This window comes from Podarcis gaigeae (assembly GCF_964106915.1).
Source record: "Podarcis gaigeae genome assembly, chromosome: 3".
Taxonomy (NCBI): domain Eukaryota; kingdom Metazoa; phylum Chordata; class Lepidosauria; order Squamata; family Lacertidae; genus Podarcis; species Podarcis gaigeae.
Window position 1 is genome coordinate 76437447 of NC_139680.1, and position 14056 is coordinate 76451502.

At 44.8% G+C, this 14056-nt stretch overlaps 1 protein-coding gene across 6 annotated transcripts in view; it reads right to left on the minus strand.

The window, feature by feature from the left end:
* Positions 1–14056, minus strand: part of LYST (lysosomal trafficking regulator) — a 79776-nt gene that overhangs the window by 33766 nt on the left and 31954 nt on the right. For all 6 annotated transcript variants that reach the window (XM_083731927.1, XM_083731925.1, XM_083731923.1 and 3 more), the window contains exons 16-22: positions 13512–13702; positions 10933–11178; positions 9217–9390; positions 8940–9089; positions 5170–5307; positions 3782–3980; positions 2659–2790 (exon numbers count right to left, since the gene is read on the minus strand). In XM_083731927.1, the coding sequence (XP_083588053.1) occupies positions 2659–2790; positions 3782–3980; positions 5170–5307; positions 8940–9089; positions 9217–9390; positions 10933–11178; positions 13512–13702 (1230 nt within the window). The remainder of the gene's footprint in view (positions 1–2658; positions 2791–3781; positions 3981–5169; positions 5308–8939; positions 9090–9216; positions 9391–10932; positions 11179–13511; positions 13703–14056) is intronic.

The window sequence follows — 14056 nt, forward strand, 5'->3', positions numbered from 1 at the left end:
TGAAGAAAACCTAATACTGTTCTTCGCCCATTATTTAACTTCACTCACACTCATTCATCTTTACTGTCTTCCTTGTCAACAACCAACTCCTCTCTTAACGCTACTCTAGGGAAGAAATTTCACCAGCACTTTCCCACCTAATTTAACTGAAATTAACATGCCCACTGAACAAAAGTGGCCTGCCTTATTAGTAGTAGTTCTGCCTGTTCCGGCGTTCGGAAAATTTGCTACCTCCAGCTGCTAGTTTGTAAATTAAATATTATTTTTGTATAATATAAGCAGTATGCCACTGTTTTGAAGGTTGGTAATGTACTATTAATGGACGCGGGTGGTACTGTGGGTTAAACCACAGAGCCTAGGACTTGACGATCAGAAGGTCAGAGGTTCGAATCCCTGCAATGGGGTGAGCTTCCGTTGCTCAGTCCCTGCTCCTGCCAACCTAGCAGTTCAAAAGCACGTCAAAGTGCAAGTTGATAAATAGGTACCGCTCCAGCGGGAAGGTAAATGGCGTTTCCGTGCGCTGCTCTGGTTCGCCAGAAGCAGCTTAAGTCATGCTAGCCACATGATCCGGAAGCTGTACACCGGCTCCCTCAGCCAATAAAGCGAGATGAGCGCCGCAACCCCAGAGTCGGTCAGGGGCCCCTTTACCAAATGTACTATTTTACCTAATGTATTTTACCTAATGTACTATTACTTGCTGCTGATAAACTGAAGGTGGAAACTTATTTGGCATCTTATAAATATATTTTCACATTGCTACGCATTTGCATCAATGACAAAGGGACTAAAAGGGAGTGCTTAAGTTTTCCCTGCCACTGTTTCTCCAGTCCAAACACACATTTTTTCACTAGCATGGTCTGAAACACAAGTAATCAGGGATTTTGAACTTTGAGTGGGACATCTACACTGGGGGTGAGAGACCACAGCTCTGTTCCAAACATTTGTTTGTTAACATGTATTGTGTTCCTAAAGCAGAGGCTCTAAGCATAATAAGTCAGGACCTTTAGATAGAAAGGACTATATTTCATAAGTTACCTACAACAAGCTACTGAAGAACATCTATTTCTTGAAAAAGTTTCCTGCTGCATTATAATTAATGTCAGCTAAATATAGGCTGTTAATTGGTTTCGCACACAAAGTGTTCATACAGCATTTTATATCATGCCTCCAAAGTAAAACGGATGTCACACATGTCTTCTGAGTCATGCTTCAGTACACAAGGCAAGCAGCACCAGGACTAGTTGGAAATACTTCAGAAGTCCTAAATACAGAATGTTCCCGGACTACACTGGTCTTGGGCATAGAATATCTGTGTAATTTGACATTTCTGTGGCTGTTTAAGGTGTGAAGCCTGCCATAAACAGATTTGCCCAGCACACTTCACACTAGACGTCAGCAGAGCTGAAACACAGTCAGCAGTGAAGCAAGTGGAATTGGCCCTGAGTCTTGACTGATCAGCAACACAAGACTGTTCTAGGTAGATTAAGTGTAGGTTGCTGTATACAGAGACCACTGTGGGTCCCCACAGAAGCAGATCTGCTTGCATCCTCTCAGTAGACCAAAACCAAAACTCTCAGTTGCGCACATAATGCCATGCGCATGTGCATGATTTCACTTTCTTATCTTGCAGCTGTGTAAACAATCCAGCATCACAGCCAGAGCTTTGCGTTACATACAGAAACTCACAGAGACAGCTTTCTGAAAACGAATGACCGATACCCCCAAACAATTTCTGCATTGAAGAGAGAAATGGAAGTGGAAGATCTTCTCCCAATATCTTCCAAATTGGACATGCACACTCACTACACTTTTGGAAATGCACACACTTCGTTAATCGCTATGGGTGGTAGGCAGCTAAGTTTTACTGAGAGTAGATCTACTGAAATTAATGGCCCTAATTTGTGTTGATTAATTTCATTGGGTCCACTCTAAGTAAAATGTAGCTGAATATCACCCCTTGCTTTCAATTTAATCTATTTTTTACAAGCGTTAAATATCATCAGACACCCTTACATTAATGTTAGAAGTTCCTACATCTCTGTTAGGAAAATATTCTTTAAGAAACAGATAAAAAGTTCATGGAAGCTTTAAAGAGGGTTCCGGAATTTTCTTTAGTGTGTAGGAGTGGCACTCTAGGCTCGATTGGTGTCAGCTTGTAAACAGCTTGTATGTAATAGTAACAGAACTGCTTGTGCAACCAGTCAAGCAATAAAGAAGCTCCTGACTGTGAATTTAAGTATGACTCCTGTGCTTGTCCTCTGCCTCTGGGGAAAACTCTGCTACAAACAGTAAGAAGTGGTTTTACTGAGGTGCTACCACACAAGCAGTAAAGAGCAGCGGAAATGTGTGGGCGGTAACCTCTAATAATCTCCTGTAAGCTATTCCCATGTCCATCAGGCACCAAACATTAGCAAGAGCTTTGCCACCAATTCTGCCAAGGCTGGATTCACTTACCATTAGGCAGGTCAGCTGCACCACTAGAAAGTCTGCAGTGTGCACCCTGCTCCAGTCTTCTCTCCTAAGGCAAGTCAGGAACAGTGTATCTACTTCACCACCACAGCTGCCTACACCAGCCTGAATCAGTCCCTTTAAGCTTCTGTGCTGCAGTACTCACTTCACTGTAACTTGGGAAGCTCAGGTCTTGTGGCAATTACTTACTTTCTTGGCAAACAGCTGAAAATCCAGTTGGACTTGTAATTGCCAGTGCTGGACTGTCAATAGATTTTCCGCCACTGCTGGAATTCCTCAAATACATAATGGATTGGACCTTCTCTTGGAAAATGTTGCCATCTAGAAAAAGCAAACAAGGGAATTTAACATCTCAGAAGATTTCATTCCTTGCACAGAATTTAAGTGGAGACATTGAACTATGCTAAGTCTTGACCAGTATTGTGATTCATCGGAGCCACTCTGAACGAACGTATTAGAGGGTGTTGACAAAGATGCAGTGCAATCCTGTGTGTATTTATTCATAAATTCATCTTACCAAGCTCAACGACACACTCTACAAACCTACAAAATTGACTCTTCAGTGTCTGTACATGCAACAAAAACCTTCGGCTTTAATTCTAATCAGGCTAGTAAGTAACCCTCTGAATTTAATGGTACTTCTAAAAAAGCCATGCCTATCTATGACAGTTTATCTCAGCTGCAAAGAGATTAAGCATTCCACTCCTGCAATCCTTAAGAGACACACGAAACAGCTAGTATCCAAGGTTCCAAAGCACAGAGCAACTTTGAATAAGTCACTTTTTAAGGCCTCAAATTCTTTATCCCTAAAATCAGAAGATTTATTTTGCAGGTACAGTGGTACCTCGGAAGTCGAACGGAAACCGTTCCGGAAGTCCATTCGACTTCCAAAACGTTCGGAAACCAAGGCGCAGCATCCTGCAGCCAATCGGAAGCCACATCGGACGTTCGGGTTCCAAAGAATGTTCGCAAACCGGAACACTCACTTCCAGGTTTGCAGTGTTCGGGAGCCAAAATGTTTGACTCGCAAGGTGTTCGGGATCCAAGGTACAACTGTATTAGCTTTTTACAAATATGTCAAATATGTTGAACATCAAGCTCTGAATTCAATACAATAGGGCTGAGAGCCTAAAAATCTGCTACCATAAACCAATCAGAATGCAAGTATGAATATAATCTGGGGAAACAAATCAAGAGTAGAAGCTATAAAACTAAGGGGGAAGGGATTGAAAAAAAGGTAAACTGCTATGTTTCTGTAGTATTAATATAGTTAGTTTCTTATTTTCTGATTCAGGTCAAAACAATGCTTTACCTATGTGCAGGGAAAAGTAGAAGTCTCTGGGATTGTGACATACATATGTATTAGTAGGAGGGTGAACTGCTAAGAGAAAATTGAAGATCAGTGCCAGCAATTCCAGATCTGGGGGAGAACCAAGTACTTCTTCAATTATTTTCACAAATGATGTGCAAACTTCTGTAGGCATAGATGTGAAGTTTTCTTCTTCCTGCTCCTAAGTGAGAAACAAAGAGAGAAACAAATAGAGTCCTACAAAATCACAATTTCCTTCTGTATACTGTTCAAGGATATATATCTGACAAAACTGTATTCCTTTGTTTTACCTGTACTCACACTTCTAGGATGCATGCATGTATAGCAGAGGGCATGTTACAGTATTATGTACAGCTGCTATTTATAACCTTTTCCAAGAAATGGTCAGAAAACTCCCTGCTGGCAATGGTTTATGTATCTCTTTCAAAACAGGAGATTGAATCAGATCCATTGACCCCTTCAAAATCTAGAATTTTTAGAAGTATCTGTAAGGTAATTACTCTGGGATGCCAATTCTCAACACTTAAGGTTTAGGATCAATTGACAATGTTACAAGCATGGTCCTGTAAACACTGGCATTATAGCTTGCAGCACTAAGCTCCACCCTAACTTGTGCGCGTGTGTGATCCAATGGAAACTTGCTATCAAGCAATTTTGAAACCTAATGTAATGCGTATCTACTATCTCAGATATAGCTATCATCTGCATTAACTGGCATCTGTGGCGAATATTCCAATGAGGCATGAGGGACCTACAGACCAGGAAAGTTAGAAGTGCATACTTTTTGTGGTGCAAGGTCATCTCAAGTCCTGTTCAGATATACTTTCAAGGAGCAACATGAGTAGAAAAAGGCTGTGGAGCTATGTACCTGTACCCTCCCTCCCCCAGTCATCACATAGCTCTGCTGGCTTCCACATGTTCTAGTGTAACTTCTACAGCAGGAGAGCCTTTTCTAATTATGAAGGTTCCCCATTTGATTAAGCACTCTGGAGTAATGGGGTTCTAAGTAGCACAGGGAGACGCCACTGGTAGAAAGGGCTATCTGTTACAAATGTTACACCAGAACACCAGCAAAAGCTGCCTGATATCAGGAGTGGAGTTGTAACAGTTAAATAGGGCTTATGGCATTTGCAGATCTAACTAAAAGTCACATCATAAATCAGTTAGCGGCATCAGTGGAAGTTGGGAAAGCTGGACAGCTTTCACTATTCAACAGTTTCTGTTCAAAATCATCACTATCTGTAATATCTTTATTAATAGGGCTGGAGAAAGAGGGGGAGTGTGAGTCAGATGCTGTGAAGCATCATGTACGTGTTCACTCTTACAGACAAGCATCTGAAACATTCAGAACAAAGGTTGTGGTGCCTTACCTGCAGAACCTGGCATGTCAGCAGGAAGTGATGCACAACTTGAGCTTTGAGGAGCTGCTTAATGTTAAACGTCTGCTGCCAATGATCATCATGGATAAGGACTTCCAGAGCTGATAAGAGTGTTTCCCAAACACCTGGCTGCAAAAAGAGAAGTAGTCTTAGGCACACACAAAAATCAAAATGAAGTTAGAAGCAAGTTGCCATCAAAACTGTATTGGAAATGCTGGTAGAATAAAAAAACCTGTAGCCAGCAAGGCAACCCAAAACTTCAGAAATCTAGATTGCTAGTGGGATGTCAATGAAAAACATCCTGTGCGCTTAGCATAACAGCGGTCACAAATGCATGCAGGACTTACATTTTACATCTAGACAGCAGCAAAATATTTGTTAGGCTTCCCTCTAAAGTACTATTAGCACCAGTCCAACATTTGAACCTGAATTCAGACCTGAAAATGATTGTGAATCAGAAGTTTGCATATGCTCCTGCTGAGGCTGTTTTTTGTGGTCAAACTTGTCTAATAACCATTAAGAATTATGAAGATGTTCAGGAGGATGGGGCTTTTCTACACTTTTAACTATTTCCTAAACACAGGTACAGGTGACAACTGCATCTTCTGCCTCCTGCCCCAGTTTTCTTCACAAAGCAGGGAGGATATATGGCAGAATGTTTACCTTCTCCAACGTGCTCTTAAAATCATTGGTTATAGATATATTGATACTGGTATAGCAATGAAAGCATTTACACAACGAATACAGATTTGTTTTAACACCACTGGAGAAATTTCACAAAGGAAAAAGTTTGCCAGGGGAACCATGAAGAGAATAGGTAACTGACCTGCCTATAGGTCAGCAGGGCACTTTTGAGTACTATGGCGCTTCCCAAGCCCCACAACCCCTTCACATTTTTTTCTTAAAATTGAGAGGACCCTGCGGTTTAGCTGGAACAGTATTTGGGGCATTTGGAGGTGCCCACTTTGGAGGAGGGTTCTGAGCACTGCCATTTTCTTCTTCTGTAAAATGGGTATTTTGTGGTGCTCCTGAGTTTCAATTCAAATGTACCCTTGGGTCCCTAAAGGGTTGAGATCCCCTACATGGTGTTCACATCTAGTGACGTGGGTGATCTGACACTAAGTAAAAGTGAAACAAAAGAAGTGCCATGGTCAGATCACTTCCTGGTGCAACTGGACTTCTCCGCGACCCTTCCCCTCTGCAGGGAGGTGGGACCAATTCGGATGGTCCGCCCCCGCCACTTAATGGATCCAAATGGTTTCCAGAGAGTGGTAGGGGATGCTTTATCCCATGTTGATGGCCTTTCACCTGATTCCCTGGTGGCCCGCTGGAATGCGGAGTTAACCAGGGCTATTGACTGTCTGGCTCCGAAGCGCCCTCTCCGATTGCATGGAGCCCGGACAGCCCCGTGGTTTTCTTCGGAGCTGAGGGCAATGAAACAATCGCTGAGACAGCTAGAGCGTCGGTGGCAGAAAACTCACTCCGAATCTGACCGGACACAGGTTAGAGCTCAACGTCGAGCCTACCAAGTGGCGATAGCGACGGCGAAGAAGACTTTCTTCGCCGCCTCTATTGCATCTGCAGAAAATAGTAGCAGGAGACTTTTTCAGGTGGTTCAGAATTTAACAGAACCACCTTTACCACCGGGGCTTTGTAAAGACCCCAAGATCTCCTGCAACGATTTTGCAAAGTTTTTTGCAGATAAAATCACTCATATTCGGAAGGAGCTAGACACCACCGTGGGAGCAGGGCTGGGGCGGGAGAGTGCTAGAGCTCTGTCTGGTCAAGTTGCATGGAATCGATTTCAATCCATTACCCCCGAGGATGTGGACAGGCTGCTTGGACGCGTGAAACCAACCACCTGTCTCCTGGATCCTTGCCCATCCTGGCTAATAAAAGCAAGCCGGGAAGGGCTGGGCGATGGGCTCTGCGGGGTGGTGAATGCTTCCCTCTGTGAGGGAACATTCCCAGATCCGCTGAAAGAGGCGGTCATTAAATCGCTTGTTAAAAAACCATCTTTAGACCCAGCCAGTATGGCCAACTATCGCCCAGTCTCAAATCTTCCATTCTTGGGCAAGGTGATTGAGCGCGTGGTTGCTGAACAACTCCAGGCACGCCTGGAGGATGCGGACCATTTGGATCCCTTCCAATCGGGATTCAGGCCTCATCATGGGACTGAAACTGCCTTGGTCGCGCTGGTTGATGATCTCCAGCGAGCTAGGGACAAAGGTGAGAGTTGTTTCCTAGTTCTGCTGGATCTCTCAGCGGCCTTTGATACAATCGACCATAACATCCTTCTGGACCGTCTAGAGGGGCTGGGAGCTGGGGGCACTGTTATACAGTGGTTTCGCTCCTTCCTCCTGGGCCGTGTTCAGAAAGTAGTGGTGGGGGATGAGTGTTCGGACCCCTGGGCCCTCACTTGTGGGGTGCCTCAGGGTTCCGTCCTCTCCCCCATGCTTTTTAACATCTATATGAAGCCGCTGGGAGAGATCATCAGGGGGTTTGGACTGGGTGTCCATCAATATGCAGATGATACCCAGCTCTACCTCTCTTTCAAATCAGAACCAGTGAAGGCGGTGAAGGTTCTGTGTAAGTGCCTGGAGGCGGTTGGAGGATGGATGGCGGCTAATGGATTGAGGTTGAATCCTGACAAGACAGAAGTACTGTTTTTGGGGGACAGGGGGCGGGCTGGTGTGGAGGACTCCCTGGTCCTGAATAGGGTAACTGTGCCCCTGAAGGACCAGGTGCGCAGCCTGGGAGTCATTTTGGACTCACAGCTGTCCATGGAGGCGCAGGTCAATTCTGTATCGAGGGCAGCTGTCTACCAACTCCACCTGGTACGCAGGCTGAGACCCTACCTGCCCGCGGACTGTCTCGCCAGAGTGGTGCATGCTCTAGTTATCTCCCGCTTGGACTACTGCAATGCGCTCTACGTGGGGCTACCTTTGAAGGTGACTCGGAAACTACAACTAATCCAGAATGCGGCAGCTAGACTGGTGACTGGGGGCGGCCGCCGAGACCACATAACACCGGTCTTGAAAGACCTACATTGGCTCCCAGTACGTTTCCGAGCACAATTCAAAGGGCTGGTGTTGACCTTTAAAGCCCTAAACGGCCTCGGCCCAGTATACCTGAAGGAGCGTCTCCACCCCCATCGTTCTGCCCGGACGCTGAGGTCCAGCGCCGAGGGCCTTCTGGCGGTTCCCTCATTACGAGAAGTGAGGTTACAGGGAACCAGGCAGAGGGCCTTCTTGGTAGTGGCACCCGCCCTGTGGAACGCCCTCCCATCAGATGTCAAAGCGATAAATAACTACCTGACATTCAGAAGACATCTTAAGGCAGCCCTGTTCAGGGAAGTTTTTAATCTGTGATATTTTAGTGTATTTCTGGTTTTTCTGGAAGCCGCCAAGAGTGGCTGGGGAAACCCAGCCAGATGGGCGGGGTACAAATAAATTATTATTATTATTATTATTATTATTATTATTATTATTACATGAATTAAAAAGCAAATCCTTTCTATATAAGTGCACATTCAGAAGGCAAGCCAACTACTTGTTCTGGACAGGGCTGCACATCCTAAAGGATAAAATGCATAGTTTGGGGGTATTCTTGGATATGTCTTGGTCATTAGAGGTCCAAGGGACCTTGGAAACCACATCACATTTTCTAGAGGGAACAAAGAGATATTAAATTCTGGTAACAACCATATTTTAACTTTGATTTAGTTGTGGAGCAGTCATGTTCTGATCTGTGCAAATCACCTGGGCTTTAGACCATATCTTCCAATCAAGTAGCAGCTCTTCCAAAAGCTTGACATCTTGAATCACCGCTCTAGACTCTACATCTAGTATGAACTGCCCATTTTCATTCAGATGAATCATCTTCTCACTGCAGCATCCTGCAAGGAGAGTCTTGCAAAGGGATAACAAAGAGATTCAGTTTTGTGAAGTTATGAACCAGAAGTGAATGTGAAAAGTAGACTAACGATTTTGCCAAGATCAGTCAATGCAAAGAGAAGGTTTCAGCAGAGCACCTTACCTGCAAAATATGAAATCCAACAATACATTTGGGCTTTATCAACACCTGATGAATCATGGAATAACCATTGCAGTTTTCTAACTCATGTATTCTCTGCTGATTGTGTTTGGTTAAGGCAAGGATAACTTTCAGAGCTAAAGCTTGGGTTTCTTCACAGTCGCTGATTTCCACAACCTAAAAATAAGCCAATATGCCGCTTAGGTAATAAAGCATGTCTGATGGAGTGTTACTTCAGTGTTACTTGTCCTGCCCCACATGGATTATCTTGTTACAGTTATCATGGAGGAGCTATTTCAACTGCAAGCTCTTGGTCTCTACTGGAGGCACATTTTAGGCCTTTATTGCAGGGGTTGATTTGTAAAGGGAGACTAGACCATGTGCAATCCTATCACCAAACAAGGCACTGGACAGAATAACAACTAAGTAATACCTATTACTTAAGGGACGCGGGTGGCGCTTTGGTCTAAACCACAGAGCCTAGGGCTTGCCGATCAGAAGGTCAGCGGTTTGAATCCCCATGACAGGGTGAGCGCCCGTTGCTCGGTCCCTGCTCCTGCCAACCTAGCAGTTCAAAAGCACGTCAAAGTGCAAATAGATAAATAGGTACCACTCCAGCGGGAAGGTAAACGGCATTTCTGTGTGCTGCTCTGGTTCGCCAGAAGCGGCTTAGTCATGCTGGCCACATGACCCGGAAACTGTACACCGGCTACCATGGCCAATAAAGCGAGATGAGCACCGTAACCCCAAAGTCGTCCGCGACTGGACCTAACGGTCAAAGGTCCCTTTACCTTTAATGCCTATTTAGGCCACCCTTGTAGTGTGTTTCAAGTGCTTCAAGAGTGCCTCAAGCAAATTGGGAAATGGCCATGCTGGAACTACCCTTCTTCTCCCATGCAGTGCCCTGGACTTTACAGTGGTCCACTGGATGTCACCCATTATTAATTAAAGTGATTATAATCCAGTGCTCCTGAATCTGTGAATAGCATAGTCTCTGAAGGGCAAAATCCAAACCTGGGGGTGGGGAATGTAAGGGTGGGGCCTCTGCCACATCCACAGCCTTGCCATGCTTACAGACCAATTGCTTCACCATCCTGGAGTTGGCATGGCAAAAGGGCAGGGAGACGGGGGACGGGACCCTGCTATTTTTCCAGTCAATTCCATTTTAGTCATGTTGCTTTTCTTCCTAATTAAAAGACTTCCAACCTACACATCCAAACTAAAACAAATTTTGAAACACTTTGCAAGAAGTGGTAGGTTAGGATTTCATTATGGGCAGTATTGGGCAATCAGCAAATGAGTAAGAACTTAGGTTTTAATTATTTAATTAATGCTCAAAGAATTGCTGGGTCTTTGGGGAGGGGGGCAATCACTGCATGTAAACTGCAGCTTCCCCACCCATACCTGATGTGTCACATACACTGCTGTAGATGAAACGTAGCAGGGTATACACAAAAAAAAGGTGCAATATCCCTGATTCTAGTTCTGCTTATAGCTTACAGTAGAAAAACAACATTTATTTACTGACAGCATTTTCCTTATACCTCCATTAACAACAATGCTCCTTATTAGTGGCCCTATGAGGAGCCTGTCTGGGAGCAGCCTGGGTTTCATGCATCCGTTCACTTTATTTGCTTCCTCACATACTAGCAATCAAAAGTCCTGAAAGTCTGCCATGACAAATGCACTAAGAGGGAAAGCAATTTTTCAGCATCTTACCCTGGCAAAAAGGAAGACAAAGGACCCAGTTCCACCAATCTCGTGCAGTATTCCCTGAAGACCTTTGTATTCTGTCGGCTGTAGCATTTTCAGGTAATAAGGATCTGGCAAATTGCTTTGTACTTCTTTTGAGCTGAAAGGTCGTTGGGAAGGAATGGTTTTCGCTTGACCTTTAAGCCTGATTACTGGCTCATAGATTGTATAGTGGCCAGGGCAGCAAGTGGTGTAAACAGTAGCAAGGCTTTCCTGAAATACAAGACAACATTAAAGGAGCTTGCAGCTTTCACCCAAATCACCACTTTTCTTTTGAGCTTCCACTGTCATGGTTGGCACAGCAGTTCATCCCTACGCATTTAACGAAATGATACTAGCCTTTCAGAAATGTACCGTATTTTTCGCTCTATACCATGCACCTGACCATAACATGCACGTAGTTTTTAGAGGAGGAAAACAAGAAAAACATATTCTAAACGAAACAGTGGATGTATGATTTTTGTGGTTCATGCTGTGGCCACAGACATGTGATCTGACGGTGAGTTTGGGGTAGCCCAATGCAAAAATCCTGAGGATCCATGTGGATCCATGCTTTGTAACCACGTTTTTGCGCCATTGCGGCCCCATGAAACAGTGGGTGCGTGTGTTTTTTTGGTGCAGGCTGTAGCCATGGATATGCTATGTGATCTGATGGTGAATTTGGGGTGACCTAGTGCAAAAATCCTGAGGATCCATGTGGATCCGTGCTTTGTAACCACGTTTTAAGTGGGGAGGGAAGGAAAAGAACTCAAGGGACAAGGAGCACGCGTGGGGGTGTGGAGAAGGATGCTGCTAATAATGCAGAAGAGGCTCCTCTCTGGCTTTGCTCCTTTAGAACAAGCAGGCTCTGCGTCTCTCCCTCCTCCCCGGCAAGGAAACCATGATAGTAACCACTCTGAGACAAATCAAGAAAAATTGCGACCAACACTCTCCCCCAACAAGCGCAGTGAGGTCAAAACACACACACACACGCAGAGAGAGAACTGGCCCTAAAGTCGCAGGAAGTCGCAGGGGCGCTGGGGGAGTGAACGGGAAGCAAGAGAAGGAGAAGGAGCCCTCACACACACAGAGACACACAGAGTGTCGATTCTAAAGTCGCAGGGGCGCAGGGAGAGTGAACAGGAAGCAAGAGAAGGAGAAGGAGCCCTCACACACACAGACACACAGAGTGTCGATTCTAAAGTCGCAGGGGCGCAGGGAGAGTGAACGGAAGCAAGAGAAGGAGAAGGAGCCCTCTCTCACACACAGAGTGTCAATTCTAAAGTCGGAGAGAGAGCGCAGGGGCGCAGGGAGAGTGAACGGGAAGCAGGAGGAGGAGAACAATAGCTCAAGCACACACACACACACACACACACACACACACACAGCCCCTACAGTGGCTAATCCAAAATCGGACAGCAAAAAACTGCAGGCAGGGACAGAGAGCACGGGGTTCTTTTAAAGTAGCCAACCCCGCTCTGCTTCTCTCCCTCCTCCCCGCTAGGCTGGCTGAAAGGCTTTGCTGCTACTTAGCAGCTCAGTGGGGAGGAGAGAGGAACATAGAGGACGGGTTGTTTTAAAGCAGCCAACCCCGCTCTGCTTCTCTCCCTCCTCCCCGGCTCCGCTAGCTGACAGGAGCCGCTTACACCCGCTTTGCTGTTTCAAAGCGAGCCACGGACTGCTCACAACTGCAGCAGATTCCCCCGCCATCTGTAGGCATTCGCTCCATAACACGCACAGACATTTCCCCTTACTTTCTAGGAGGAAAAATCTGTGTGTTATGGAGCGAAATTTACGGTAACTATGAGTTGGGATACATGGAAAACAAAGTTAAGTTATAGGGTAGAAAGGAGACAACCTACAGGAGATAAGTTAGGAATAAATAAAGGTTTCTTAGGGAGACAAAATGAATCTGAATAAGTTGAGTGTGTTTGAGATATTTGTACCATAAGTTAGATTCACATCTCGCTGCATTTCATTTTGCCATATCCCCTCTTCTCCACCTATTCCATTTGTGGTCTTTGGAATTTGTTTTGGGGTTGTTGTTTTTTGCAATAGCAGCATTAACAGAACTATTGTGGCAGCAAAGACTGCCATACGCATTGAATTTTAGATCAGGATGTGGCCTGAGATGGCCTGGGCACAAATGGTATTCCCAATAAAATGTGGTCACAGAAAGTGTGATTAAAACCAAATTCAAGTCAAGTGACCCAGGGCACATCACAGATACACCAGGGCTTGGGAGCCTCTGGTAGCCAAATGTTGCTGCACTATAACTCCCATCTGCCCAAGCAAGAATGGTCATGGATGATTGGAATTGTGGTTCAGCAACATCTGGAGGGGTCACTAGTTCCCCACTAGTTGCCTGAGACAGTAAGACTTTGGGTAGGAGAGAAACACTCTTGGTATTTGTTACTTGCCCTGAATACTTGAGACAAATTAGGCTACGCTTCTAAAATAAATGTCACCACTGAGCATTGTGGCTTACAATTTCTCATTCATTTTTCATGCTGTAATGGGAAAAAGAGAGAGAGAGATTTAGTACTGTACTAGGATTACAAACTTACCGTTAAAGGTCCAGTGTCCACTTCTCTCTTTGTCATTAGGAGTTCTTTGATTTGTTCACATTGCAGAATTTCTTTATCTATGTATTTGGTATAATCACTTATTGTTTTGCCATATTTGCAAGGCATTACCGAGGTAAAGTCTGGTCCACAAGAATAAAGATAAAATGCTTCTTCTGGCCCAATTTTTGCACCTACAAAAACAAAAACATGTGTTTCAATATATGCTGCCTCGTGTACCATAAATACTTCTATTGTAGCTCACCAATTTCTTAGTTCATAAATGACAGACAGGTCCCCATAAGTTTGTTTCTCATATTACACTGCACATGTGGATGACATGCCTGCATCTGCATTCAAAGAAGCAACGCAAGATGTGAAGCCACAGGAAATCCCATGGCATGCAAGGTGCAAATATGTATCTTCAAGGATCAATGGATTTGCACTGGCCAAAATTCATGAGCCACCGGCTAATATACTTTATTACTTCTATGGAACGAGACCGGAATGTGTGGTATCTGTCACAAGGCAAGAACAAGCCGAACAAC